The 26,815-nt window shown below is 34.7% G+C and overlaps 1 protein-coding gene across 3 annotated transcripts in view; it reads left to right on the forward strand.

Moving 5' to 3' along the window:
* STXBP5 (syntaxin binding protein 5) overlaps nt 1-26,815 on the forward strand; it is a 193,493-nt gene that overhangs the window by 98,690 nt on the left and 67,988 nt on the right. For all 3 annotated transcript variants that reach the window (XM_015137165.3, XM_015137166.3, XM_015137167.3), the window contains exons 10-16: nt 14,353-14,507; nt 15,741-15,813; nt 18,181-18,328; nt 18,564-18,631; nt 18,907-18,947; nt 19,820-20,040; nt 20,825-21,003. In XM_015137165.3, coding sequence (XP_014992651.1) covers nt 14,353-14,507; nt 15,741-15,813; nt 18,181-18,328; nt 18,564-18,631; nt 18,907-18,947; nt 19,820-20,040; nt 20,825-21,003 — 885 coding nt within the window. The remainder of the gene's footprint in view (nt 1-14,352; nt 14,508-15,740; nt 15,814-18,180; nt 18,329-18,563; nt 18,632-18,906; nt 18,948-19,819; nt 20,041-20,824; nt 21,004-26,815) is intronic.

The following is a 26,815-nucleotide window of genomic DNA, read 5'->3' on the forward strand; positions in this document are numbered from 1 at the left end:
CCACAGACGTCTATAGCCTAAGTCACTGAGGCACTCACAGACATTGCTGAGATGGTTTATAGCTGAAGAAATTGCATGGAGACTGCATGGTGCCTCCACCCAGAACCAAAGCCAACACACCCTACCCAACTAACATAAGACCCATATACAGGAATAAATCTTTCCCTAAAGAGCTACTCCATAAAACTGGAATAGGTGACTGTTCAACCAAATGTGCAGATTCAGTGTAGGAACACAAATATGAAAAAGCAAGGATGCATGACATCCCCAGAGGAACACAATAATTCTCCAGTAACAGAATCGAAAGAAGAGGAAATTCACCATATGCCCATAAAGAAATTCAAAATAATAGTTTCTTAAAAACAAAACTCAGCAAGATACAAGAGAATACAGATAAACAATTCAACAAAATGAGAAAAAAATAGGAAATGCAACATAGTTAGCATTTTTGAAAAGTGCAAACAGAAATCTTGGAACTGAAGAACTTAAATGAAAAATACAATTGAGAGTTTCAGCAACAGACTACATCAAGCAAAAGAAAGACTTTCTGAATTTGAAGATAGATCTTTTGAAATAATCCAGCCAGAGGGTGGAAAAAAAAAAAAGAATAAAAAGAATGAAGCAAACCCATGGAACTGAAGAGTTGCATTTAAATATACAAATATTCACATAATATTTATAGAGGGAGAGAAGAGATGGAGGAAAGGCACAGAAAACATATTTAATGAAATAGTAGCTGAAAATTGCTCAAGTTGGGAGAGATATGTATATTCAGATCCAGGAAGCTTAGGAGTTTCAAGTAGATTAAATTCAAAAGGTCCTCTCCAAGACACATTATAATCAAACTGTCAAAAGTCAAAGAGAATTCTAAAAGCAGAAAGAGAAAAGTGTCTTGTCACATGTAAGGGTATCTTTATTAGATTATCAACCGATTTCTCAGCAGAAACCTTGCAGGTCAGTAGAGAATGGATAATATATTCAAAATGCTGAAAGAGCAAAAAAAACCTGTCAGCTGAGAATACTATACTCAGCAAAACTATCCTTCAGAAATGAACGTGAAATAAACTTTTCCCCAGACAAGCAAAAGCTGAGATAATTCATCACCACTAGATTGACTTAACAAGAAATGATTACGCAGAGTCCTATGACAAGAAGTGAAAGGCAGGTAATTACTGTCATGAAAACATGAGAAGTTATAAAACTCACAGGTAGAGATAAATGTGTAAGCAAACTTGTAATACTCCAATACTATGATGATGCTATGTAAATCTTTCATACCTCACCTATGAAAGTTAAAAGTCAAAACAGTCAGTAATAACTACAGCCACAAGTAGTTGTTAAGGAGCATGCAATAAATAAGGAGATATATATATAAACAAAAATGTTATTTTTGTTGAGAGAAGGGTTGAGAAATGTTGAGAGAAGGGTAAAAGTCTAGAATATTATTATGCAGCTAAAATTAAGTTGTTATAATTTAGCAGCATAAAATACTCTGTTACAATTTAGCAGCATAAAATACTCTGTTACAACCACGTGATTATTTGTGTTACACTTATGATAACCATCAAGAAAGAAATCACAACAGATGCACAAACAAAAAAGAGAAAGGAATCAAAGCTTAGTACCGTAGAAAAACCACCAAACCACAAAGCCAAACAACAAGAAAGGAAGAATGTAACAAGGAATACAGAAAAACCAGAAAGCGGTTAACGAAATGGCAAGAGTAAGTTTTACCTGTCAGTAATTACCTTGAATATAAATGGATTAAATTTCCCAATTGTAAAAGAGACAGTGTGAATGAAAAAAAAAAAAAAAACTGTATGCTACCTACTATAGACTCACGTCACTTGTACAGATACACATAGACTGAAAGTGAAAGTATGGAAAAAGATATTTCATGCAAACAGAAACCAAAAGTGATCAGGTTTATAAAATATCAGATAAAATAGACGTTAAATCAAAAACTGTAAAAAATGACCAAAAAAAGTCATTATGTAACAATGAAGACATCAATTTAGCATGAGGATATAAGTATTATAAATATATATGCATTGAACACTAAAGCACACAAATTATTACTACATCTAAAAGGAGAGATAAACTGCAATACATAAGCAGTAGAGGAATTCAACACCCTACTTTCTGCAATAGACACATCATCCAGGGAGAAATTCAATAAAGAAACAATGGATTTAAATTGCAGTGTAGACCAAGTGGATCTAACTTACATTTACAGAATATTCCATCCAATAGCTGCAGAATGCACATTCTTCTCAACTGTGCATGGAACATTCTTGAGGAGAGATCATATATTAGGCCAAGAGCAAGTATTAACACATGTGAGAAGATAAAGATCGTGGCTTTTTTGGCCACAGTGGTATAAAACTAGAAATGAATTACAAGAGAAACTTTGGAAACTATAAAAATACATGGACATTACACATCATGATCTGAATAGCCAGTGAGTCAATAAAGACGTTGAAAATGGAAAATAAATGATTCTTGAGACAAAATGGGAAAACAATATACTGAGGCCTGTGGAATACAGCAAAAGCAGTCTTAAGAGGAAAATTTATGGCAATAAATATCAGAAAAGTAGAATAATCTCAAATAGACAACCTAACATTGCACCTCAAGGAATGAGAAAAAAGTGAACAAACCCAAAATTGGTAGGAAGAAAGAAATAATAATGATCAGAGTAGAAATATACAAAATAGAGACTAAATAAAAATACAAAGTAGCAGTGAAACAGTTTGTACAAAATAGAGACTAAATAAAAATACCAAATATCAATGAAACAGTTTGTTTTTTGAAAAGTTAAAGCCTTTAGTAAGATTAAGAAAAAAAGAGAGATGACTCAAATTAATAAATACAGAGATGAAAAAGGAAATATTACAACCAGTACAAAATAGAGACTAAATAAAAATACAAAGTAGCAATGAAAACAGTGTGTATAAAATAGAGACTAAATAAAAATACCAAATGTCAATGAAAGTTTGTTTTTTTAAAAGTTAAACAAAATCAAGCCTTTAGTAAGATTAAGAAAAAAGAGAGATTACTCAAATTAATAAATTCAGAGATGAAAAAGGAAGTATTACAACCAGTACAATAGAAACGATCACAAGAGACTATGATGAATAATTATATGCCAACAAATTGAGTAATCTAAACAAAAGTGTATAAAGTTCTGGGCACATAGAGCCTACCAAGATTGACTTAGGGAGAAATGGAAAATTTCAACAGACCAATAACGAGGGAATTGAATCAGTAATAAAAGTAGTCTCCCAGTAAAGAAAAGCCCAGACCCGGACAGTTTCAGTGCTGAGTTTTACTAAACATACAAAGAAGAATATCAGTCCACCTAAAACTGTTTCAAAAACTTGAAGAGACGGGAATTCTTCCAGACTCATTATATGAAACCAGCATTATTCCCATACCAATAATAATTCCTGAAACTATTCTAGAAAATTTAAGAGAATTCACCCCAACTCATTCTGTGAGGCCAGCATCACCCTGATACCAAAACCCAGTAACACACAACAAGAAAATAAAACTATCAACAGTACCTCCTCTGATGAACATAGATGCAAAAGTTTTTAACAAAGTATTAGCAAACTGAATTAAACAGTACATTAAAAAGATCATGTACCACAATCAAGTGAGATTCATCCTAGGGAATTTCTTGTGCACTTTCACCAGTTCTATCCAACATAGTACTGGAAGTCTTATCCAGAGCAATTAAGCAAGACAAACACATCCAGATTGGAAAGGAGACAGTCAAATTATCCGTCTCTGCAAACAGAATGACATTTTGTATGTATAGAAAATCCTAAAGACTCAACTGAAAAACTTAAAACTAATAAATGAATTTAGTAAAGTTGCAGGATAGAAAACGTACAATAGTAACATTTCTATATGCTAATAGTGAACTAACTGAAAAGTCAAGAAAACAATCTCATTTACAATAGCTACTGAAAAAAAAAGATAGCTAGGATTGAATTTAACAAAGGAGGTAAAAGATCTCTGCCCTGAAAACTATAAAACATTGAGGAAAGAAATTGAAGAGCACAAATGGAAGTACAACTCTTTTTCATGGATTGGAAGAATTAATATTGTTAAAATGTCCATACTACCTAAAGTGAGCTACAGATTCCATGTATTTCCTTTCAAAAACCAATGACATTGTTGGCAAAAATAGAAAATTTTCTAAAATATATATGAAACCGCAAATAAATTTAAATAGTGAAAGTAGTATTTATCCAAACAAGTAAACACAAAACCCGGTGCTGAAGACATCACATTACCAGACTTCAAAATATACTACAAAACTGTAGTAATCAAAACAGCATGATATTGGCATGAAAAGAGATGCATAGACCAATGGAGTAGAATAGAGAGCTCAGAAATAAATCTGTGTATCTATAGCCAGCTGATTTCCAACAAAGATACGAAGAACAAAATTTGGAAGGGCATTCTTTTCAATAAATGTTGCTGGGAAAATAGGATATCCACATGCATAAGACTAAAACCACACCCCTATCTTTCACTATATACAAAAATCTGCTAAAAAATGTGTTAACAACTTAAATGTAAGACCTGAAAGTATGAAACTACTGGAAGAATACATGGGAAATGCTTCATGATATGGGACTGGGCAAACATTTTCTTGGGTAGAACCTCAAAAGTGTAGGCAACAAAAGCCAAAATAGAAAAATAGAATTACATCCAATTAAAAAGATTCTTCAGAGCAAAGGAAACAGTCAACCAAGTGAGGAGACCGTCTACAGAATGGGAGAAAATATTTGTAAACTGTACATCTAACTAAAGATTAATATACAGAATATATAAAGAACTCAGTTCAATAGCCAAAAGCAAAAAAAAGATCTGATTAAAAAATGGGCAGAAAACCTTTAATAGACATTCCCCAAAAGAAGAAATACGAACAACCAACCAGGCATATGAAAAAATGTTTGACGTCACTGAACATCAGGGAAATACAAATAATACCACAATTCTCACTCTGGTTAGAATGTCAGTTATCAAAGAAGACAAAAGATGAAAGTGTTAGTATGTGAAGAAAAGGTAACCCATACATATAGTTGATGGAATGTAAATTAGTGCAGCCATTATGGAAAATCATAGGTGGTTCCCCAAAAAATTAAAAATAGAATTACCATATGATCCAGCAATCTCATTACTTGATACATATCTGAAGGAAATGAAATCAGTATGTTGAAGCAATATCTGCACTCCCGTGTTCCCTTTGTGATCTTGGCACTTGGTCTTACATCTGTTAAGAAAAAGTCCACAGGCATATTTGTATGTAATTTCATCTAATGAGTGAAGATCTCTTTGAGTCTATAGACTTTTACAATTTGAAGTGCCTCATCAGTTAACCTTACCCTTTTTCATGTTACTTTTGGTATGTCAGTCAAAAAGTGTTGTTAACCTTAAATCGTTGAGTTTTATTTCATCATTGTCTTCAGAAATAGTCATTCTACAACCCACCCCAGATTTGTCTATATAATCTTTATTCTCTCAAAACTAGAATATCTTCTCTCATTCTTAATCCCCAAATCTCTCACCTAACTATGATAAATTGCCATTCACTTTCTTGTTTTTAAAATAACTTTTTTTTGTTGTTTTTTTTTTTTTTTTTTTTTTTTGAGACGGAGTCTCGCTCTGTCGCCCAAGCTGGAGTGCAGTGGCACGATCTCGGCTCACTGCAAGCTCCGTCTCCTGGGTTCATGCCATTCTCCTGCCTCAGCCTCCCGAGTAGCTAGGATTACAGGTGCCCCCCACCTCGCCCAGCTAATTTTTTGTATTTTTTGTAGAAACTGGGTTTCACCATGTTAGCCGGGATGGTCTTGATCTCCTGACCTCATGATCGATCTGCCTGCCTCATCCTCCCACAGTGCTGGGATTACAGGGTGTGAGCCACCACACTCGGTGCTAAAATAACATTTTGACTTACATTTGCTTAGCACAATTCTGATGTCTTCTCCCTACACTGTATAATAAACTAATGGATAATTCTACCTGTAGTAAGTAGTCAAATACAGGGAGCAATCAAGCCAGCTCACATGGTGAGATTACCACACTACTTTTTGTTCTTGTGACTTCAGACCTGCTACTGCTGTATTTTTAATCACTTTTCTGGGGAAAGGTGACTATTATAGCTTTGTGTTATAATCCCATATTCAGGAAATTACATCTACTAGATTGATAACTCTGCCTTTTGACATTAGAACACCTCTTTTAGTAGCTGTGTGAGTATATGCCCAAGATTGAGCTTATCCATGACTCAATTTGAAGTTCTAAAATCCTTACCCCTTTATTTTTAAGCTCTTCCCTATATTTGTTTTTTAATTCATCACTGTTGAATTTAAATTGATATTACATATATAACGAAGCCTACTGTTATATGCCTACTGTGAGCACCTACAGAATGGTTTCCTGCCAGCTCCGAACCCTTTAGAGTCAAAACTGCCAACACTGGTATTTTATCTTGAAACACACTAAAACAAACAAGTAGAAAAGAGGACTAGGAGATTCTGAACAGACACACTCATACAAAAAGAAAGCCAGCGTAATACCCCCTGAGGCTAAGATAGTTTGGTTTGATAGTTTGGGGCCACAGAATGATTGATGAGAATGATAACAGAAGGAAGGCCAGGAGATATATTGTAGGAAGGATTAATTTGTGAGAATACCTTATTAGCATCATTTCAAACACAAACCAGGATTTAGGGACATTAAAAGAAAGAAAAACAAGGCCAGGCATGGTGCCTCATGCCTGTAATCCCTGCATTTTGGGAGGCCTAGATGGGTGGATCACGAGGTCAGGAGTTCGTGACCAGCCTGGCCAGTATGGTGAAACCCCATCTCTATTAAAAATGTAGAAATTAGCCAGGCATGGTGGCATGTACCTGTAATCCCAGCTACACAGGAGGCTGAAGCAGGAGAATTGCTTGAACCCTGGAGGCAGAGGTTGCAGTGAGCCAAGATGGCACCATTGCACTCCAGCCTCGGTGACAGAGTGAGTCTCAAAAACAAAAAAAAAGACAAATTGGTGGATTCACAAGGGAAAATGCATATTGGCGTATAACATGTATTTGGTGAGATACAGGTATCAATTATGTATATTGATTTTTATAGTCAGGTTTTTTATATAGTAAATAAAAATATAGGAGTGAGTATGCTTTCTTTTTTGATGTCATAGATAATACAGTAGTGAGACTCTTTTGTTGAATTATTTCATTGTAATGAATTTCCCATGGTGAAATTTTGAAGGAAAGAGGTTTTCTATGGCTTTTGACAAATTGCTATATTGCTTTTCAGTAGTATCTGTGTATACTTTAAAGAAGTGAGTATAAAATATACCAATTTCATAAATAACCTGATCAGTATAGGATGATTTTTGTTTTATTTTGTCAATTTAATACTGGTATAGTTTGACTGTGTCCTTACCCGCATCTCATCTTGAGTTGTAGTTCCCTTAATCCCCATGTGTAGTGGGAGGGATCTGGTGGGAGGTAATTGAATCATGAGGGTGGCTTCCCCCTGCTATTCTTTGATAGTGAGTAAGTTCTCACGAGATCTGATAGTTTTATAAGAGGCTTCCCTCTTTGCTCAGCTCTCTGCCATGCGAAGAAGGACATATTTGCTGCTCCTTCCACCATGATGGTAAGTTCCCTGAGGCCTCCCCAGCCATGCTGAACTGCGAATCAATTAAACCTCTTTTCTTTGTAAATTACTTAGTCTCAGATATGTCTTTATTAGCAGCGTAAGAACTAACTAATACAGTAAATTGGCACCAGAAGTGGGGCGCTGCTGAAAAGATATCCAAAAATGTGGAAGTGACTATGGAACTGGGTAACACACAGAAGTTGGAACAGTTTGGAGGGCTCAGAAGAAGACAGAATTGTGGGAGAGTTTGCAACTTCCTAGATACTTGAAGGACTCAGAAGACTGAAATATATGGGAAAGTTTCGAACTTCCTGGAGACTTGCTGAATGGGTTTGACCAAAATACTGATAATGATACAGACAATGAAGTCCAGACTGAGGTGGTCTCAGATGGAGCTGAGGCACTTGTTGGAAACTGGATCTATGGTGAGTCTTACTGTGCTTTAGCAAAGAGACTGGTGGCTTTTTGCCCCTATCCTAGAAATCTTTGGAACTTTGAACTTGAGAGAAATTATTTGGGGTATCTGGTGGAAGAAATTTCTAAGTGACAAAGTGTTCAAGAGGAAGCAGAGCATAAAAGTTCGGAAACTTTGCAGCCTGATGATGCACTAGAAAAGAAAAGCATATTTTCTGGGAAGAAATTCAAGCCTGTTGCAGAAATTTGCATAAGTAACAAGGAGCTGAATGTTAATCAACAAGACAATGGGGTAAATGCCTCCGGGGCATGGCAGAAACCTTCACAGCAGTCCCTTCCATCACAGTCCCAGAGGCCTAGGAGAAAAAAATGTTTTTGAGGGCCAGGTCCAGAGTCTTGCTGCTTTGTGCAGTCTCTGGACTTGGTGCCCTGTGTCCCAGCCATGGCTAAAAGGGGCCAACGTAGAGCTCAGGCCATTGCTTCAGAGGGTGCAAGCCCCAAGCCTTGGCAGCTTACGTGTGGTGTTGGGTCTGCATATACTCAAAAGTCAAGAATTGAGGTTTGGGAAGCTTCACCTAGATTTCAGAGGGTGTTTGGAAATGCCTGGATGTCCATGCAAAAGTTTGCTGCAGGGGTGGAAGCCTTGTGGAGAATCTCTACTAGGGCAGTGTGGAGGGAAATATGGAATCAGAGCCCCCACACAGAGTCCCCACTGGAACACTACCTAGTAGAGCTGTGAGAAGAGGGCCACCATCCTCCAGACCCCAGAATGGTAGATCCACTGACAGCTTGCACCATGTGCCTGGACAAGCTGCAGACACTCAATGCCAACCCATGAAAGCAACCATGAGGGGTCTGTACCCTGCAGAGCCACAGGGGCAGAGCTGTCAAGACCATTGGAACCCACCTCTTGCATCAGCGTGACCTGGATGTGAGACATGAAGTCAAAGGAGATCATTTTGGAAATTTAAGGTTTAATGATGGCCTTTTTGGATTTTGGATTTGCATGGGGCCTGTAACCCCTTAATTTTAGCAAATTTCTCCCATTTGGAATAAATGTTATTTACCCAATGCCTGTATCCCCATTGTATGTAGCTAGAGTTACATGGTTTCATATTGAATCCAGAGTTTGAGGGGGTATGAGGCTTGGGTTGAGATCCTCTGTAACATCCTCACGTTCCGCTGACAAACCCACAGTGATAGAATAAGTCGAGTAGTAGTATTAGAAGTCTCAACTTGTGTGCTAGGCTAGTGTTGCTCAAATTATGGCTGTAAAGAGTTTCTGTGTGCTAAATTATCTGAGATAAGATAAGTACAGAAATCAAGACTGAATATAGAAACTTGAATTGCACTTGACATTGTTGCAGCATTTACATGCACATTCACAGTTGGTGTTTGTTTTACAAAAGCATAGCTTTTCAACAAATTAAAAAAAAAAAAATTTAAATACTTCTTGACCACAGTTTGGAAAGCAGTGTTTGAGACAACATGTATTTAGGCAAGTGTTTCAAATTCATCTTCTGATATTTTCAATTTTATTTCTTTTTTCCTTCCAGCCCTTCTATTAAAGAGATTTTTGAAAATTTTATTTTGGATTATTTCACTTTGACTTGATAGATTTAAAAACTTAGTAGAAAAAAATTATTAATTTTTTTTAGTGTCCTTCACAAGTTTGGTTTTTAGTCTTAACAGTTTATGCATATGAGCCTATTTTAATTGACATATAATCTGCAAAATAAATCTGAACTTTTAATTTTTATTTTGTGTGAAAAATAATACCAAATAGGAGAGTGTGAATTTCTATTAGACTTTTCAAATTAGGTATTAATAGTTTATATTTGAAATTTGAGTTAAGAATTTTAGGAATTTGATATAGGGTCGTATAAAGTCAATAATTATTTACTCATTCAGTAATACATATGTCTCTGGACTTTCTGCTAAGCACTAGGAATAGAGTGGTAAAGTTTAGGTATTAGTTACCAGGTAGCTCTCAAGAGCTAAGGTACAATTCTGCTTACCAAATATATAGTTATTAAGTGTTCCCTCTAAAATGGAATTGTACATATCCATTTGAAAAAAATTGTTGAGGGTTTGGTTAAATCAGTAATGCAGACAATTAGTAATGTAGACAATGTCATATGAGATTGACTATTTAGAGCTTAAATCCCAATTTTTTAAATACATGGAGATATTGAATAATATAGGTACTAATTATGCAGAACAATTACTAAAATAGCACAGCAATTAAATTTCACCCTCCTGTAGGTGTGTTCCCCAAATCTGGCCATGTATGGGAAGCATCTGAAATGCTGGGCCCCATGCTCCAGCATTTCCAATCCATTAAGTCTGGTGAGGCAGTGATCAGCTCAGCTGTAGGGTTAGTGGTATTTTAAATATTTCTTTGACAAACACCTTGTCAAAGAACCTAGCTGCAGTTTTGGGGATGTAGAGCTAAAACATGCAGAGGGAAAGCAGATAAACAGTGACGGTGAAGTGTGGTAATGCTGAGTAGAGGTATGCAGAAGGTAGCTAGGAACATGGAGGGGGCCCCCAACTCTGTCAGGGTGAGTGGGCTGGGAAAAGTTTCTGTGAGGAGATGATGATTGGAATGAGTTTTGAAGGAGGAACAGGAACTGACTAAACAGAAAATGAGGGAAAGTACATCTGTCAATGAACAACTCAACTGAATGCTATCACACAAAAGTAATTGTGGAGATGAAAAGGAGGAGACAGATTCTAGAGATCCTGATGGAGTAAACAGGATGTGTCTGCATGATTTGGAGTCCTTTCACCCATTATCATGTCCTGGCTTGCTCACTGTCCTGCAGCCCCACTGGCCTGTTAGTTCCTCAGGTACACCCAGCTCGTTTCTGACCTCTGGTCTTTGCGGTGGCAATTCCTGCTGACTAGAGTGGACCTCCTTCTTCCACAAACTCAGTTCTTTGAATGGCTGGCTCTTTTTGATGTAGGTCCCGGCCCAGTTGCCATCCCTTCTGGGGTCTGTTCTCATCGTGCTATCTCACTGTCACTCCTGTGGCCCTGCCCTCACAGTCAGCCCACCACTGAGCCTTGTGTTGGTCTTCATAGTATTATAATACCTATCACAGTGTGTTGTCTGCCTAGACTAGACGTAGGAGCACTGCTTTATTCCCTGGAACACAGGTGCTCAAAAATACTTCAGTGAATGAATATGTAGTATTATGGAACTGAGTTTAACAAGTTAGTTATACAAATGGCTTTTTGGATAGAAGTGGCACTTTTAAGTGAAGAAGGCGTCATATGGAAACATAGCTTCAGCAGAACCTATTGTTAAGGCAGGCCTGGGAAGATAATCATTGGCAGAAAGCATGTATACTCCATCAAGTGTCTAGGTTCTTAAAAAATCTAATCAAACTGTTAGGCTTCCAAACTGATGTCTTTCTAACCTGGCTGTCTTCCAAAGTGAGAAGAGTCTTGGTTAACACCCAATATCATTAGAAGGGATTCTACCAAATTCTACTTAAAGTAATAGAATAATAGAATAAAAACTATTATCTAGACCTTCTTATCATAAGGCTTACCTTTTTATTTTAAAAGAAAATAAAATATTCTTCACCTTTGTAATTCATGTTACCTAGAAATAGTTAAATCTCTAGAACTTTTAATAAAATTCCAAATGCTTACAAAAACTTTGAATTTTCATAACTTTTGCTATGTAGTGCTAAAATATTGAACTTTATTTTATCACTGTATTTATGACTAATTTTTTTAAGATGGTTATTAATATTTACTCTTCAAGTGTGAGGCATTACCATGAAAAAACATATAACCTATGAAGGTTCACGGTTTGGATGGTTCTTGCCTGGCAATCAGACAATTTTAAAGAGACAGCACATAAAATAGCACAAGTAAAATAGATTTGGCAAATGTTTATTATTATGAAAAAGAAAATTACCTTGGTGACAGGTCACTTGGCATTTCTTTCACACTGTTTCTCTTTTTGTAAATATAAGTTTAGAAAATAAGTACAGGCAGCTTACAAAGCCACGGAAGAAAGACTTACTTGCCTTCTGAGGATAAATCTCCCTAGCTACCATAGTGTGAAGATTGTATAAACTGGTCACCTACCCAGGTTGATCTCCCTGGGTGCTTTGTGGACATTTTATTATGTAATGTATGCTACAATCTCTCTTCATTGTTCTGACATTAATAACACAGTTTTAAAAATAGGTTATATTTGAAAGTACACATACCAGCCATTCTTGAAATATTACATTTAGAATACCTGGCTCAAGTCTTGCACTCTAAAAATTTAACGCGTATAAGTTCCCCATCGATCCCTTCATCCCTGTCCTTGGATTATTTTAATTCAGTTGTATGTTGCATCTCAAGTGTACAAGAGAGGAGATGTATTCTGTTTATTTGTTACATGTGATAAAAAGTGAAAGAAAATTAAATATACTTTCCTGAGCGTGGTCATAATAATCACAGTATGCTGAGAGGTTGAAACACTGAATGTATGAATATGGTTGTATTTAGGATAGCATTTTAAGCTCCCTAACTGCAATTTAGCTAGAGAAACATTACCCAAATCAATTAGTGCTAAAAAATAAACGATAGTAAGGTAGCAAATGAGTGGTGCAACACACATTTCTACTCATTCATTCCTTTGAAACAATATTTAATTACTACCCACTATATGGCAGGTACTGTTCCAGGCAGTGTTGTGGATACAGCAATGAACAAAACACACAAAACCACTGCCCTCGTGAAGCATACGTTTTAATGAGAAAAACAGCAAAATAAATAAATTTGGGTAGTGATAATTGCTATGGAAAAAATAAAGCAAGGAAGGATATGTAAGAGTGTAGTTTTATAAAAGTATTATGTACACAAGCGCATATATTGCATTGATATTTATATTTACTTATAATTTACATACCCATATGATTACCAGTGTAATTAAATTTTAGTGAAGCTGATTTACTCTTGTTTTAGATAAAAATGAATATAATTTAGTGGTTTTAATGGGTGTTTTTCCCACACACCATGAAGGGAAATTTTCACAATGGATGATAGTGACAATTTGATGATATAAACTAAGGATGTGCTGAGCCAGGCACTGCCCAATTTAAGAATTATCTGAGATTAGATACTTATCACTACATATCCATTTTATACATGTAGAAGCTAGGAACAGATAGCGTGAGCAACGTGCCTAAGATCATACAGAAATTGAGCCAGAGCTAAGATTTAAATGCAGGTGATTTAGTTCCAGAACTAGCACTTTTAACCATTAGATATTATTATATACGGCTTATAGAAGATGTGAAGACTAAAAATTCTATAGATGGAAAAGAAGGAAGTAACATAATGAATAATGGGTGAGGAGGAAGATAGATACACTGGCCTTAGATTAAGCATTTAAAAACTAAGAAATCATAAATGGAGATACGTAAGAAAATAATATACAGAAAATTTAATTCATCTGTATAATGTACCATAAATAACTTCACCAATAAATGGAAAGACAAGTCAAATGCGTGGAAATACACTCAGACCATAATATATGAAAAAAAAAGCATATATTAATAGTTTTTAAAAATGAGTCTAGAGAAATAATTTAGGTTTAATAATGACTAATAAGGAGAATGGGAAAATTAGTTATAACAGTTATTGGGCTAATTACAGTTATCAGGCTGGCAACTGATGAATGTGTGTATGGGAGCTATGGTTTGAGAATGCATCAGCCAAGGTTCTGGAAGAAATTAAGGCATACAGGAAATGATTTGAGTGACTTCACAGTTCTCTCAAAAGTGATTTGTATTGAGTACAATTCTTGATGCGTTCTTGAGAATTTAATCTATTACATACAATGGATGCCTCAAGGTATTAAGATTCTCTGTTGGAACTTCTATTGAGAAGGCCTGGTTAGGATTGGAAGTCAAAGCAGTACATTTAAGAGACTTTAATCAGCAGAAACCCAGAGAGAATTTTATGAAAATTTTACTTAGGAGATAAAACAAAGTTTTAGGGAGGTATAAAAGTTAAATGTAGTCAATGTTTATTTTTATTGTAGGTTAATTTTTAGTAATTCACTTGAGTCTTACCTAATCCCATTAAAAATTCCACGAGATAATTCAATTATAGGATGTGTAAAAATGTTAGAATTTAAGATTTTCTTATTTCACTAAATTGAAAAATTACGATGTAGCAAGAAAATTACCTTTACTATGCCATTAATAATCTTAATATGTATTTTATTTCCAGGGAGCCTTTTATTATTTTATCAGGAGGTTTGTCATATGATACTGTAGGAAGAAGACCTTGCTTAACAGTGATGCATGGGAAAAGCACTGCTGTGCTAGAAATGGACTATTCAATTGTGGATTTTCTAACGTTATGTGAAACACCATACCCAAATGGTAAGCTTTGCAACTTTAGAGCTCATTCTCTATAGAGAGCTGATATTAAAAAAAAAAAAAAAAAAAAACCTATGTTGTTTAGATAAAACTACTCATCCTATTGTGCTAATTCTTCTGGAGAAGAGCTACTGCATTCATAATGTACAAATTTTATTTCAGAAGTTTGTTTAATAAACTTAATCTGTTTTGGAGAATAAAAAAACGCTATTCATATTAAAAAACATTTTAAAATTCTGTTAAGATAGTAATGCATTAGTAAGGATTCTCCATAGAAGCAGACACTAATAGGCGAGAGACTGATTGATTGATTGATTGATCGATTGATTGATTTATTGATTTTAAGAAATTGGCTCACACTATTGTGGGGACTGGCTAGTCTGAAACCTGTAGAGCAGGCTAGCAGGCTGGAAATTCAGGAAAGTTTTCATGTTGCAGTCTTGAGTCTGAAATCTATAGATTGAAATTTCAGACATGGTTTCTATGTTGCAATCTTGAGGCACAACTGCCTTTTTTTCAGGAAACCTCAATTTGTGCTTTTAAGACCTTAATCTGACTGGATGAGGCCTGTTCGTTCAGAGGATAATTTGCTTGACTCAGAATCTACTGATTTAAATGCTAATCACAGCTAAATATATAAATATATATATATATTTTTTTCACAGCAATATCTAGACTGGTATTTGACTAAACAGCTGGGGGCACCATATTATAGACACGTTGACACATAAAATTAACCATCACAGCTAGCGCATATAATTCAAGAAGAATTTAAATCTGGACCTTTTTTTTACTTCAGTTGAAAGTCATTGAGGTGTAAAGATGTAATGTATTTTACAGTTCACAGGCACATATGAAACGTCTAAGAAAGATATTATAGCATTATAGTAGAACTCTTTTGGGTTCCTGTGAGATTAAATAATGATATTTGTTCTTATGTGTATTCAGATTTACATTTTAGTTTTGTTGTCCATGTCCAGCTTTGAAATTTGCAATGCCATAGAAATTTCTATCTTACTCATTTTTACAAAAGTAAAATAATTTTGAAAGGGTCATTAAATAGATTATCTCATAAAACTTACTAGTCTTAAATAACATACATGAAGTATCATAGGATCAGAATGTTAAATACTCAAGAGAATGAAACTAAATAAAATCAAGCAAGAAATATTTATCTAATTTGCTGTCCACTGGCATTTTAAAAACTATAATTCATGCATTGTTGTCCAATTCCAGATTTTCAAGAACCATATGCTGTGGTTGTTCTTCTAGAAAAGGATTTAGTACTTATAGACCTTGCACAAAATGGGTAAGAAATAAAATTTGGTGAGCGATTCTATCAGTATGTGGTTGAAAAAAGACGCTTTTTATCATAGCATTAGCTATTTCATTTCTTTGAAAACTCTACATTTATATCCATAACCTTGACCTCTTGAGAGCTCCAAACTCATATGTGTACTTACTCAAATTTCTCTATTTTGTTGAATCTCATAAAATTTTCATTTTTAGGTAAAAATTTGTTGTATTTCTGAAATTTCATGTGATTCAACCTGACACTTAAGATATCCTAGGGCCACACAAAATCAGCCTGTGAAAATTAATCCCATCGCTATTTACCTCCAAAATAAGCTATTTTAGTCTTTCTACCTCTCTCACTCTACTCACTCTCAATTGCAATGTTTTTGCATGCTTTTGCCAGATTGATTTTACACACAGCTCCAATCTTGTACTGTCCTCTTTAAACCGTGGTTCAGTATTGTTTTTTGATTTAAAAACACCTTGCTACTGCAAACGTTATGAATTCAGGGTTTCTTTCCAACCTGATCTCCCACTGTCTTCTCACAAGTGTCTTATTCCTTACGAAGACAGAACTATGTGTTCAACAGACATCACATTTCCATGTCTTCTGTATAATTCCCAATACCCGCTAGTTGTTTCACTGCCATTAAAAATCTACATAACTTTCAGAGTCAACCTTCTTATCAGCCTTTTCCTATGCTCTGTTTACCAGATGTATTATATCTGGTCCGTAACTTCCTACCATAGGTTCTTTGTAACTTTTCATGGTATTTGCCATATTCTGCTTTTTGGATCGTAGATGATAATGTTTACTTACAAATTATTTGAATGGAAACACATTATATATATTTTTTTATCTGTGGAGAAATAATCATTAAGTATGGTTTTAATTGAGTTTACCCATTCAGTATTTCAGTGTTTCTCAATCATGGGTGATATTTGCATCCCCCGCCCCCGGCCCTGCCCTCCTCCCGCTCAGAGAATACATGGTGATGTCTGTGGAAACCTTTTCAGTGTGTTCGAGGGTGTTGCTACTGGCATCTAGTGGGTAGAAGACAGAGATACTGCAAAATATCCACAGTGCAAAGGACAGTTCCCCACAGTAAAACATTATCTGGTCCAAAATGTGAATAGTACTGAGGTTGGACGACCCTGAAGTAGGTGAACAGTATCATTTACCTGATGTTTAGGCAGTTCTAAATTTACTTTAGTTTTGTACCTGCTACTTGTACTAATCAATTGTGAGGGGTCTTTTCAAAATAACAAGATAATTTGAAAATATTATTTCTATATAATAGTCCTAGAATAACTTATTCTTAATATGATTTTCTTTTATTTTTTTCCCTTAGGCAAGTTTTTCAAATAATTGAGACTTTTCACATGTGGTCTGTACTGAGATACATTTAAGTCAAAGAAAATACTATGCAAGTAACCTGTGACTAGGCATTTTATTTAGCAAAAGTATCAGTTAAATGTATGGTAATAATGGAATCACTGAGCTAAGGAAATAATCTGTGTTATAAAGAGAAGAAAGTTGCTTGCCATTTTGTCCTTTTATGAATGCATGTTGTTTGTGTTTGGTCCTGGAGGTGGGAGTGGTGATAGTTGGGTTCATTTTGCAGTCTATAAAGGACTTTTTGGAAATTTCTCTCTTCTGTTTTAAAAAATTGTCAGTAGTAGACTGATCTGATTTCTGCAAATTAACCACTTTGCCCTTTTTAAATTTTTTAGCCAGTTGCTGGTTTTCCAGACTATTCTCATTCTAAGGACTTTAAATGAGAAAAGAAACATCATTTTATATTTAGATAGGATTCTACTTTACCTTCATGATTTTCAAAAGCATATTTTGCTTCATTTAATAAAAAAACTTCATCTCTAGAAAACATTTAAGGTAGAATTTTAATATAGATTATTAACAAAACAAAATATTCTGAATTAAATATTGGACTAGGTATCATATTTATGGAGAGAAAAATAATTGAAAATTTGTTAGCTCTGCTGACATAAGGATGAGGTATGTGTTATTCCACCATTTGCTAGCAGGCATGCCTTTGACACATTATTCTCTGTAAGCCTTTGTTCTTCAGTAAAATGCCTACATCATAAGTCTGTTGCGAGAAGTAAATGAGATATAGATATTTAAAGCACTTAGTGTAGTGTATGGCATATGGTATGTAGTTGCAACTAGAGTCTTTGTTTACTATTCTAATTGAGCAACTTTCATTATAAAAGACTTCCATTTTTAAATATATTTACAAAAATTAAATCAATTTAATCTCTGATAGTATGTACATTTTTAAAAGTTTTTATTGTTGTATTAATCATATGGTATAATTCATTAAATTAATAAATACTTTTCTTTTTCCTGTTGTTAAAGATATCCTATATTTGAAAATCCCTACCCTTTGAGTATACATGAGTCCCCTGTTACATGTTGCGAATATTTTGCTGATTGTCCTGTGGACCTTATTCCTGCACTTTATTCTGTTGGAGCTAGACAGAAACGTCAAGGTTACAGCAAAAAGGTATTGAACATGAGCTTCAGTATGTAGTGTTATATTTCGTATTTATTCTATATTTATCACCTTGTAGTATTTGATAACATTGATACCTTTTCTATAAAAAATATATTAAAAATTATTTTTGTGAGCAAAATATGTTTTTCACTGGATTATTTATACACACCTGCACACACACACACACGTATGAAGGTATATAGTATGCTTGCAAGTTGCTTTATACAGTGATCTTTTTTTATAGGAATGGCCAATCAATGGAGGTAATTGGGGCTTGGGTGCTCAAAGTTACCCAGAAATAATTATTACAGGGTAAGTAAAAGTCTGTCTTCACCAAGTAAATCTTTAATAGCTAAATATAATTAAGACTGCATGAAATTTAACTTATTGGGCAGGTAGAGTTTTCCTTTATGTTGTAATATAGTAAGAAATAAGTTATTCTTAAGAACCTGCCAGTTTACCCAGATTTTTTTTTTTTTTTTTTTTTTTACCTTTTTACTCATTTTGGTGACTTTTTAATAGCAGTATCCATTTAAAGAAGGAAAAACTAATTTTATTCATCACATTCTTAACATTGCTTTTCTTAGGCATGCTGATGGTTCAGTTAAATTCTGGGATGCTTCTGCAAGTAAGTATTTTTAATATTCATTATTTGTTACATGTTACACAATCACTGCTTTTATACATCCTGTTTTATAATAATTGCATAACCAATAATTTGAAATTTAGAGGTTATAAATTTAATGCTTGATTTATTAAATACATGAGTTTAAAATTTTTAATAAAGATAGTCTTAGTAAATCAAGAATAATGTGCAACACAAGTATTCAATTTTTTTTTCTTTTTTCAAAATTTCTTCAAACTCTCTTCCTAAGTCAGAGTTAGGGGAAGTGGGAATGTGTTCCAAATCAACAGAAATTTCTGGAACACTTTTAATGCCTGACTCTATACTTGTATCACCAGGGTTCATGTTGTGTTTGTGAAATAAATCTGGTGGTTACATAGTAGCAAAAAAGGAAATAATGCCTTTAATGATTAATGTTTGCAAAACACACATGGCAAGCCTTCAGGTGGAATCCAGTTAACTCAGGATATGTTGTGTTTCCTCATGTAGGAATGTTTAATTATATTGGTACTGTATCTTTTTTAGAGAATATATATAGAAAATCATTTTAGGAAGCAAACCATATTGTTTATTATTTTCAAGTATTTACACACTGTTTTTCCAAAATGTTTTTATTACTCATTTTTTTAAGGTTACCTAAAATCCATTGTGATAATAGATTTTTCTTCATGAATACAATGAGCATACCCTTGTTTGGTCAATGAGTACAAAGAATATATTATCTAAATGTAAAATAGACTAACGTAGATTGGGAAATGAAAATATGGTGTAGATAAATACAGACCATTTTCCATACATAGTATGAGTGATTAAATGTTACCTTATGTTTGATCTTTTTGTGTTAAAATGTTTAACATATATTATCTTTTTTCCAGTAACCCTACAAGTATTATATAAACTAAAGACATCTAAAGTATTTGAAAAGTCAAGAAATAAAGATGACAGGCCAAACACAGACATTGTAGATGAAGATCCATATGCCATTCAGATCATCTCCTGGTGTCCAGAAAGTAGAATGCTGTGCATAGCTGGAGTTTCAGCTCATGTCATTATTTATAGATTCAGCAAGCAGGAAGTAATCACAGAAGTCATTCCGGTAATAATGTCTTAGTTATTTTCATGGTCAAGTGTCTGACATTTTTTAATTTGTAGATGATTTGGAAGACTTTTTTTTTTTTTTTTTTTGAGACAGAGTCTCGCTCTGTCGCCCAGACTGGAGTGCAGTGGCGCGATCTCAGCTCACTGCAACCTCCGCCTCCCGGGTTCATGCCATTCTCCTGCCTCAGCCTCCCGAGTAGCTGGGACTACAGGCGCCCACCACCTCACCCGGCTAGTTTTTTTGTATTTTTAGTAGAGACAGGGTTTCACCCTGTTAGCCAGGATGGTCTCGATCTCCTGACCTCGTGATCCGCCCGTCTCGGCCTCCCAAAGTGCTGGGATTACAGGCTTGAGCCACCGCGCCTGGCCGATTTGGAAGACTTTTTGCAGTCAGTTTTGTACAGAACTTTTGAAAACACCTTAGTATTTACATTATTATCTCTCTTTTGTAAAAAATAGCATTATTGCATATATTTTCACTGATTATTTAAATCCTTAAGTATAGTGTATGTTTCCTTTAAGGAAAGCTAATACGAATATGAGTATACTCTAATTTGATATTAACACAAGTATCATAAATTCTAAAATCATAATGCACGTTTGTGTGTGTACTCCGAGTCAAGAACATTTTCTTTCTTGCTAAATCCTTACTTTTTGAAATCTTGCTAAATTTTTGCCTTTAAAAATCTTCTTGCCACTGAAGTTTATGTGTGTGCATATAAATTGTAATAAAAAGAGCAATAATTATTAGGAGTAAGTAAACTACCTTACTTTTACAACAGATGCTCGAAGTTCGATTATTGTATGAGATAAATGATGTGGAAACTCCAGAGGGTGAGCAGCCCCCACCTTTGCCAACACCCGTGGGAGGGTCCAACCCTCAGCCCATTCCTCCTCAATCTCATCCGTCTACCAGTAGCAGTTCATCTGATGGGCTTCGTGATAATGTACCTTGTTTAAAGTGAGTTATAAAAAACTACAGAGGAGTTTTGGATATTATCTTTTAATTTATATAAATTGTAAGCATTAGTAGAGCTATGGTAACATTTTCTTTTGATGGAGCAAAATGGCATAAGAATAGTTCTTCCTGTGTTTTGCTATGGTTAGTCCAACTCATTTTTCTATGACATCAAGAGGAATATGATTGCATCCTTAAATTATTAACGTTTAATCTCCAAACAGTCTCGTAAAGCAGCAAGGATCTAACTTCTATTTATCACTCAGTCTTCTAAACCCATCAGTGTTTTTAGTCTTGATTTATATGTAGCTTGGATTTATGTTCTGACTGCTTTCTATGACTGAAAATTGTTTTTTTAAGTCTTTAAAGACTCAGTTGTTTTCTAATCATTGTCTTACCTTTTTCTGAATCTTCACTAGCACCACTGTATCTTTTTTAAAACCTTTTATTGTTGCATCCTAAATTTAAATACATCTTACTTTATACAGGGATAAATTGGATAAAGTTTTATTTTTTCTGTCCAATTTTTGTTACTGAGTGGTTAAAATGTTTAAATGATATAGGCAGAGAAATAAAACAATGAGTAAGGAATTAAAATCATTGAAAACTTACACGAAGACTATGTGATTAATAGTGTATTTACGAAGAATTCAATTAGGATAATGACGGAAAGGTGGTTCAGGTAGCACTCAGAGAGATTCAGTAGATTGGTGGAGGACAAAAGCCAGAGTGTACTAGGTTCAAGGTAGAGAGGGTGGTAAGTAAGAGAAATAATTTGCATTTATTAAAAGGACCAGGCTTTGCACTGTTTTACTTTAATCTACTTGAGTCTCTTCTACTGGTGGATAGTTGAATAATTGCTGGGAAGAATGTCTGTGTAATGAATAATGCACTCACACCAAAGATAAAATGGATAGATTTTTTTATATTGCAGTCATTTTAAAACTACAGATTTTTAGAAAATTATTTATATGTTTACGAAAATTTAAGGTTATGTATTCTAAGCCAGTGGCTCTCATTTGTGTATGATTTTGCTCCCTAGGGGACATTTGGAGACATTTTTAGTAGACACAACAGGAGGAAGGGAGATGCTATTGACGTTTAGTGGGTAGAGGTGAGGGATGATGTTAAATATTCTACAATGGACAAGGCAGTGCACACAACAAAGAATTACCCAGCTCCAAACATCAGTAGTGCCAAGGATAAGAACCTCTGATCCAAACAGTATATACCCATTGAGGTTAAGCAGCTACATTTCTCAGAAAGGTATCAAGTTTTTCTTTCTCTCCTCCCTCTCTGTCTCATACATGTACTAAAATATACACACTTATAACTGTAGTTCTAGCACATGTTTAACTAGAATGAGACTTGAGAATACAGAATTCTACACTTTTCCCCTCTATTACTTCTTCAGTACTACTTTACACTTAAAATTGTAAATGTTCCGTTAATGCCCTTGTTTCTGATTTTAATGTTTTTTTCCAAGCCCTTTGTTAAATTTAATTTTTATAACATACATAGTACAATTTGTCTTTGGGGCATTTTTTGGCAACATTTCTATACTTCTGAAGCAGTGTTTTCAACTACTGAAGTGACATTTTAACAAAATAACAATTACATCTAAATATACGTTATCTTCAACAGAATTAGAATAATTTATTTAATTTGTACTTCATAATTTCTTAGGCCTCCAAGTGTTCTTAGGCTTGTGGCCAGAGATCCAGCACTATAAAACATTAAATTCTTTTCCTACCTGAAGAAAAAACACCATCAATGCACTGCTTTCTCATGACAAGATAGGTCAGAGGAAGTACTACTGACAGGAGAAGCAGTACTGTTTGGACCAGAGTGACAAGACCTCTTACCTTGGCTTTCTAGGTTAAAGTTAAAGGCAGGCATAATAGGTGAGTCAAGTCTTTGTCCTCTGTTCTTAGAAAGGCCTTTTTTCTAGTTTTTTTACTGTCTGAAGGAGCAAGGATAATAGTTAAGGCAGCAACCAGCAGCAACTGTGAAAACCAGCAAACCAAAATGCAGAGTTCAGTAGTACCCAAATCCATTTTAAAGGTAATAGTGACTTAGTTCTGCAATTATGAGTTTTCTTTATTGTTCGTGGACCTGAGATTATGCTATGGCCATCTTTCTTGTTTGGGAGGACTTTTCATACTTGTGCTGGAATGTCATGGCACACTATTAATCTTTTGTAATTATTTAATAGAATGTCACTTCATATAGGAATTCGTTTTAAGCTGATGGTTAGTCCCAGCAGCCAGAGAGGCTCATTAGCTAATCCATTAATGATTTATGTGAGGAGAGTCCTTTCTGTTGTTGGCATTAAGTGTTATCTTTTGTGTATGGATACACTTTGCCAATCCTAGGATATACCACAATAACATCTTAACAGTTTGTTCTGAATCCTAAAATAACTAATGACTGTGATTTGATGATTTTTTTTTTCCTTTTGAATATTATTGTGGAACTCTAGGTATTTTTTATAGGCAATTTGTTTTAACTTACTGAATTTTATCAACTTAACACGATTTTTTCACAGTTTTCTAGAGGGAGCTTCTTTGTTGGTGTTTGTGTCTTCTTAACACCACCTCAGAACTTTTGTGACCATCCTTAATTTCTGTCAAGATGTTCTAGACTTGCTTTAAATACTTCTTGCCCTCACAGGATAACAGACCAAAATGTGATCTTTAGAAATGTTTGTAACATTATTTTTAATAAGCACTGTATTGTTACAGTAGACCACCCAGTGACGAGAGCTAAAAAAAAAAAGCGGGGGGGTGGGGGATTGTTTTTTAAAAACAGTCATTAAAACTCTTTTATTTTTCATTGAGTTTTTACATTACTATATAATGTAAATAAACAACTTTAAATCTCTTACCCAAATCACTCTTCTCCTATAATTTGATTAGCCTGGAATTATTCCATTTAATATTATTTATCTGTTAACAAAAGTAAGTCCAAAATTGCAGTATTGAAATTACCACTAATATTAAAACACTAGATGAATAGTAAAATATAACATGACAGCTGCCTTTAGACCTTTGAGCATATGACAAGTGATGTATAAGGCAATTACATTGTTTTGAGTTACTTTAATAATTTTTCTTCTATTTTGGTTTTTTGTGCACAAATAAAACTTTATAACAACTAACCTCATGTATAATAAAACTTTATAAATTCATTTTATCTTGAGACTGTTAATGTTTTAAGGGACAGTTCTTTTTGGAAGTAGCATTTGTTATCAGATAGAGGTAAACTGCCCTGTCAGTATGTTTTGTGAAATGGATGGAACTTTGAAGCAGTTCAGACTTTAAAGACACACATAGGAGATTCAGCCAGAGTCCTGTCACCTGTAATTGCTTATTAGAGTCTACGAAGGAGCTCAGTAATTATACTTCTCTTTACCTATCTGGATTCATCTTTTTTTTTTTTTTTTTTTTAAGAGACAGGGTGTCACTCTGTTGCCCACGCTGGAGTACAGTAGCGTGATCACAGCTCACTTCAGCCACGACCTCCTGGGCTCAATCGGTCCTCCCAACTCAGCCTCCCATGTAGCTGGGACTACAAGCACACACCACCATGCCCAACTAAGTTTGTGTTTTTTTTGTAGAGATGGGGTTTCAGCATGTTACCCAGGCTGCCTGCCTCGGCCTCCCAAAGTGTAATCTGCCTGCCTCAGCCTTGGAGGTAATCTGCCTGCCTCGGCCTCCCAAAGTGCTGGGATTATAGATGTTAGCCACTGTGTCTGGCCCCCATCTGTATTCTTAACACATTAAGAAATAAAATAATTTCAGATGGTGACTAAAAATATCACCTTAATTATTGATAAAGGTAAAAGATGCCAACTAGCACAAGAGCCAGGTAGTTTTCCTGGTACCGACTGACCTGTATACAAAGATAGCCTTATCCTCCCCGCCATGGCAGTATTAAGAACACTGCTTTTGCAGGAGCAGAAAAGAAAATGCACCCCCTGGGCAGACTTGCTCCCAAATGAACACAGATTGAGGGGGAAATGAGAGGGCTTCATTAATTATTTCCATATTTACCAGCTACATAGGGACTCTACCATTCCTGGGATACAGTTAGAAGGAGGGTAGAGAGAAGCCCAGGAGTTCCGCTGACACTCAAGAAGATACACAAGATGTGGAGAAGCGGTCCTGATAATTTGAGTGTGTGTGTGTATATGTGTGTGTGTGTGTGTGCATGTGTGCACATGTGCCTGATTTTTGTTTTTGGCGGCGGTAGGGGGCGGTTTTGCTGGTCACACGAATACAAATCATTACTAACTTTAATAGATAATGTTATATATTGTTACATCAAGTTATACGTTTAAATTACAACATTACTTAAAATTTTAAATATTGATTTTTAAAATTAGAAATATAAACAAATCATACTAGAAAAATCATAAAATAATGGCTCTATTGATACAGTTACGGTTATTTTGATCCTTTTTCTGGATTTTAGAGAAAACTCAAGAACAGGAACGCGTGGGAAGATTTTAAATGTAGGGATTGCATGATAACTATTTCCTTTTCTTCAGCCGTTATCTTAAAATTAATTCATTGGTAGTAGTAATTCTCTAGTATTACATTACTAAAGGACCAATTTTTGGAGACAGAGTCATGAGAGGGAAAATTAGTCTTTTAGTAGAATATTGTATAAGCTAGTGAAAGATACAAAGTACAAGTTTTGGACATTTTTGTCTAAAATCTGTATAAGTGATTTTTTAAAAATCACAAACAAGTTATACCTCATTTTTTTCTTTTAATTGTCTTCAAATAAATGTGGGTATGTATTAATTTCACATTGTTTTAGTCCACGGTCCTGAAGGCCAGTTTCTTAAAGTGAGAAGTATAACAAAAATTGATGTTAAAATATAATTAATATTGAGGCTTTTTTTATACAAAATGCCTTTGTACAAAATTGGTTTATTTGAAGAAACATTTTAAAAGCAGCTGTTTAAGACCAAGGAGGGGGATTCATTGAGACCAGGAGTTCAAGACCAGTCTGGATAACATAGTAAGACACTATCTCTACAACAAAGTTTTTTAAAAATTAGCCATCATGGCGCCATCACCTGTAGGCTGAGGTGGGAGGATTGCCTGAGCCCAGGAGTTCAAGGCCACAGTGAGCTATGATCATGCCACTGCACTCAAGCCAGGGTGACAGAGTGAGATTCTGCCTCTTAAAAAAAAGAAAGGTAAAAAAGAAAAGGCAACTGTTTGACTTGTTTCTTTTAGCAATTAAATTTTATGTTTTTGAAGCGTTTTTATTGTCCCTTTGCAAGGTACTTGCTCAAACCATCATTTTGAAACTGTGAGCCTCTACCATCACTTTAACATTTAAAATACATTTGTACAAATTATGCAGCTTTTTATAAAACTTTTTCCTTAAAAAGCAAACAAATTAACTTGAATATATTAAAAACATTAAAATGATAACATAACCATTTAGAATAAAACATAGTACCGTCTTCCCATTTCATATTTTTAAAATGTAACTTACCTGCTTTCATTTCTTGGCTTAGGTTTTTCATCCTTTACCATTTTGCATCATGTTTGGCTGCCTTTTTATTTCTACTTAAGAACATTTTTTGTTTCCTTATACTAATTAAAGTAAGAATTCTATGAGTTCTGTGTGTCCTAGTCACTTAAATCTTCAATGTGCCCATATATGCACTTCTAGAATTATCCCTGGGATGCCTGGTTCTGCTCTTGAGAATTTGTTATGCACATTTAATATGCCAGAGGGAGGGAGGACACTTCCTTGACCCTTACCTTCTATACCTAATTCGTAGAAAGAG

The sequence above is a fragment of the Macaca mulatta genome, chromosome 4 (genome assembly GCF_049350105.2).
Source record: "Macaca mulatta isolate MMU2019108-1 chromosome 4, T2T-MMU8v2.0, whole genome shotgun sequence".
In the NCBI taxonomy this organism is placed as follows: Eukaryota; Metazoa; Chordata; class Mammalia; order Primates; family Cercopithecidae; genus Macaca; species Macaca mulatta.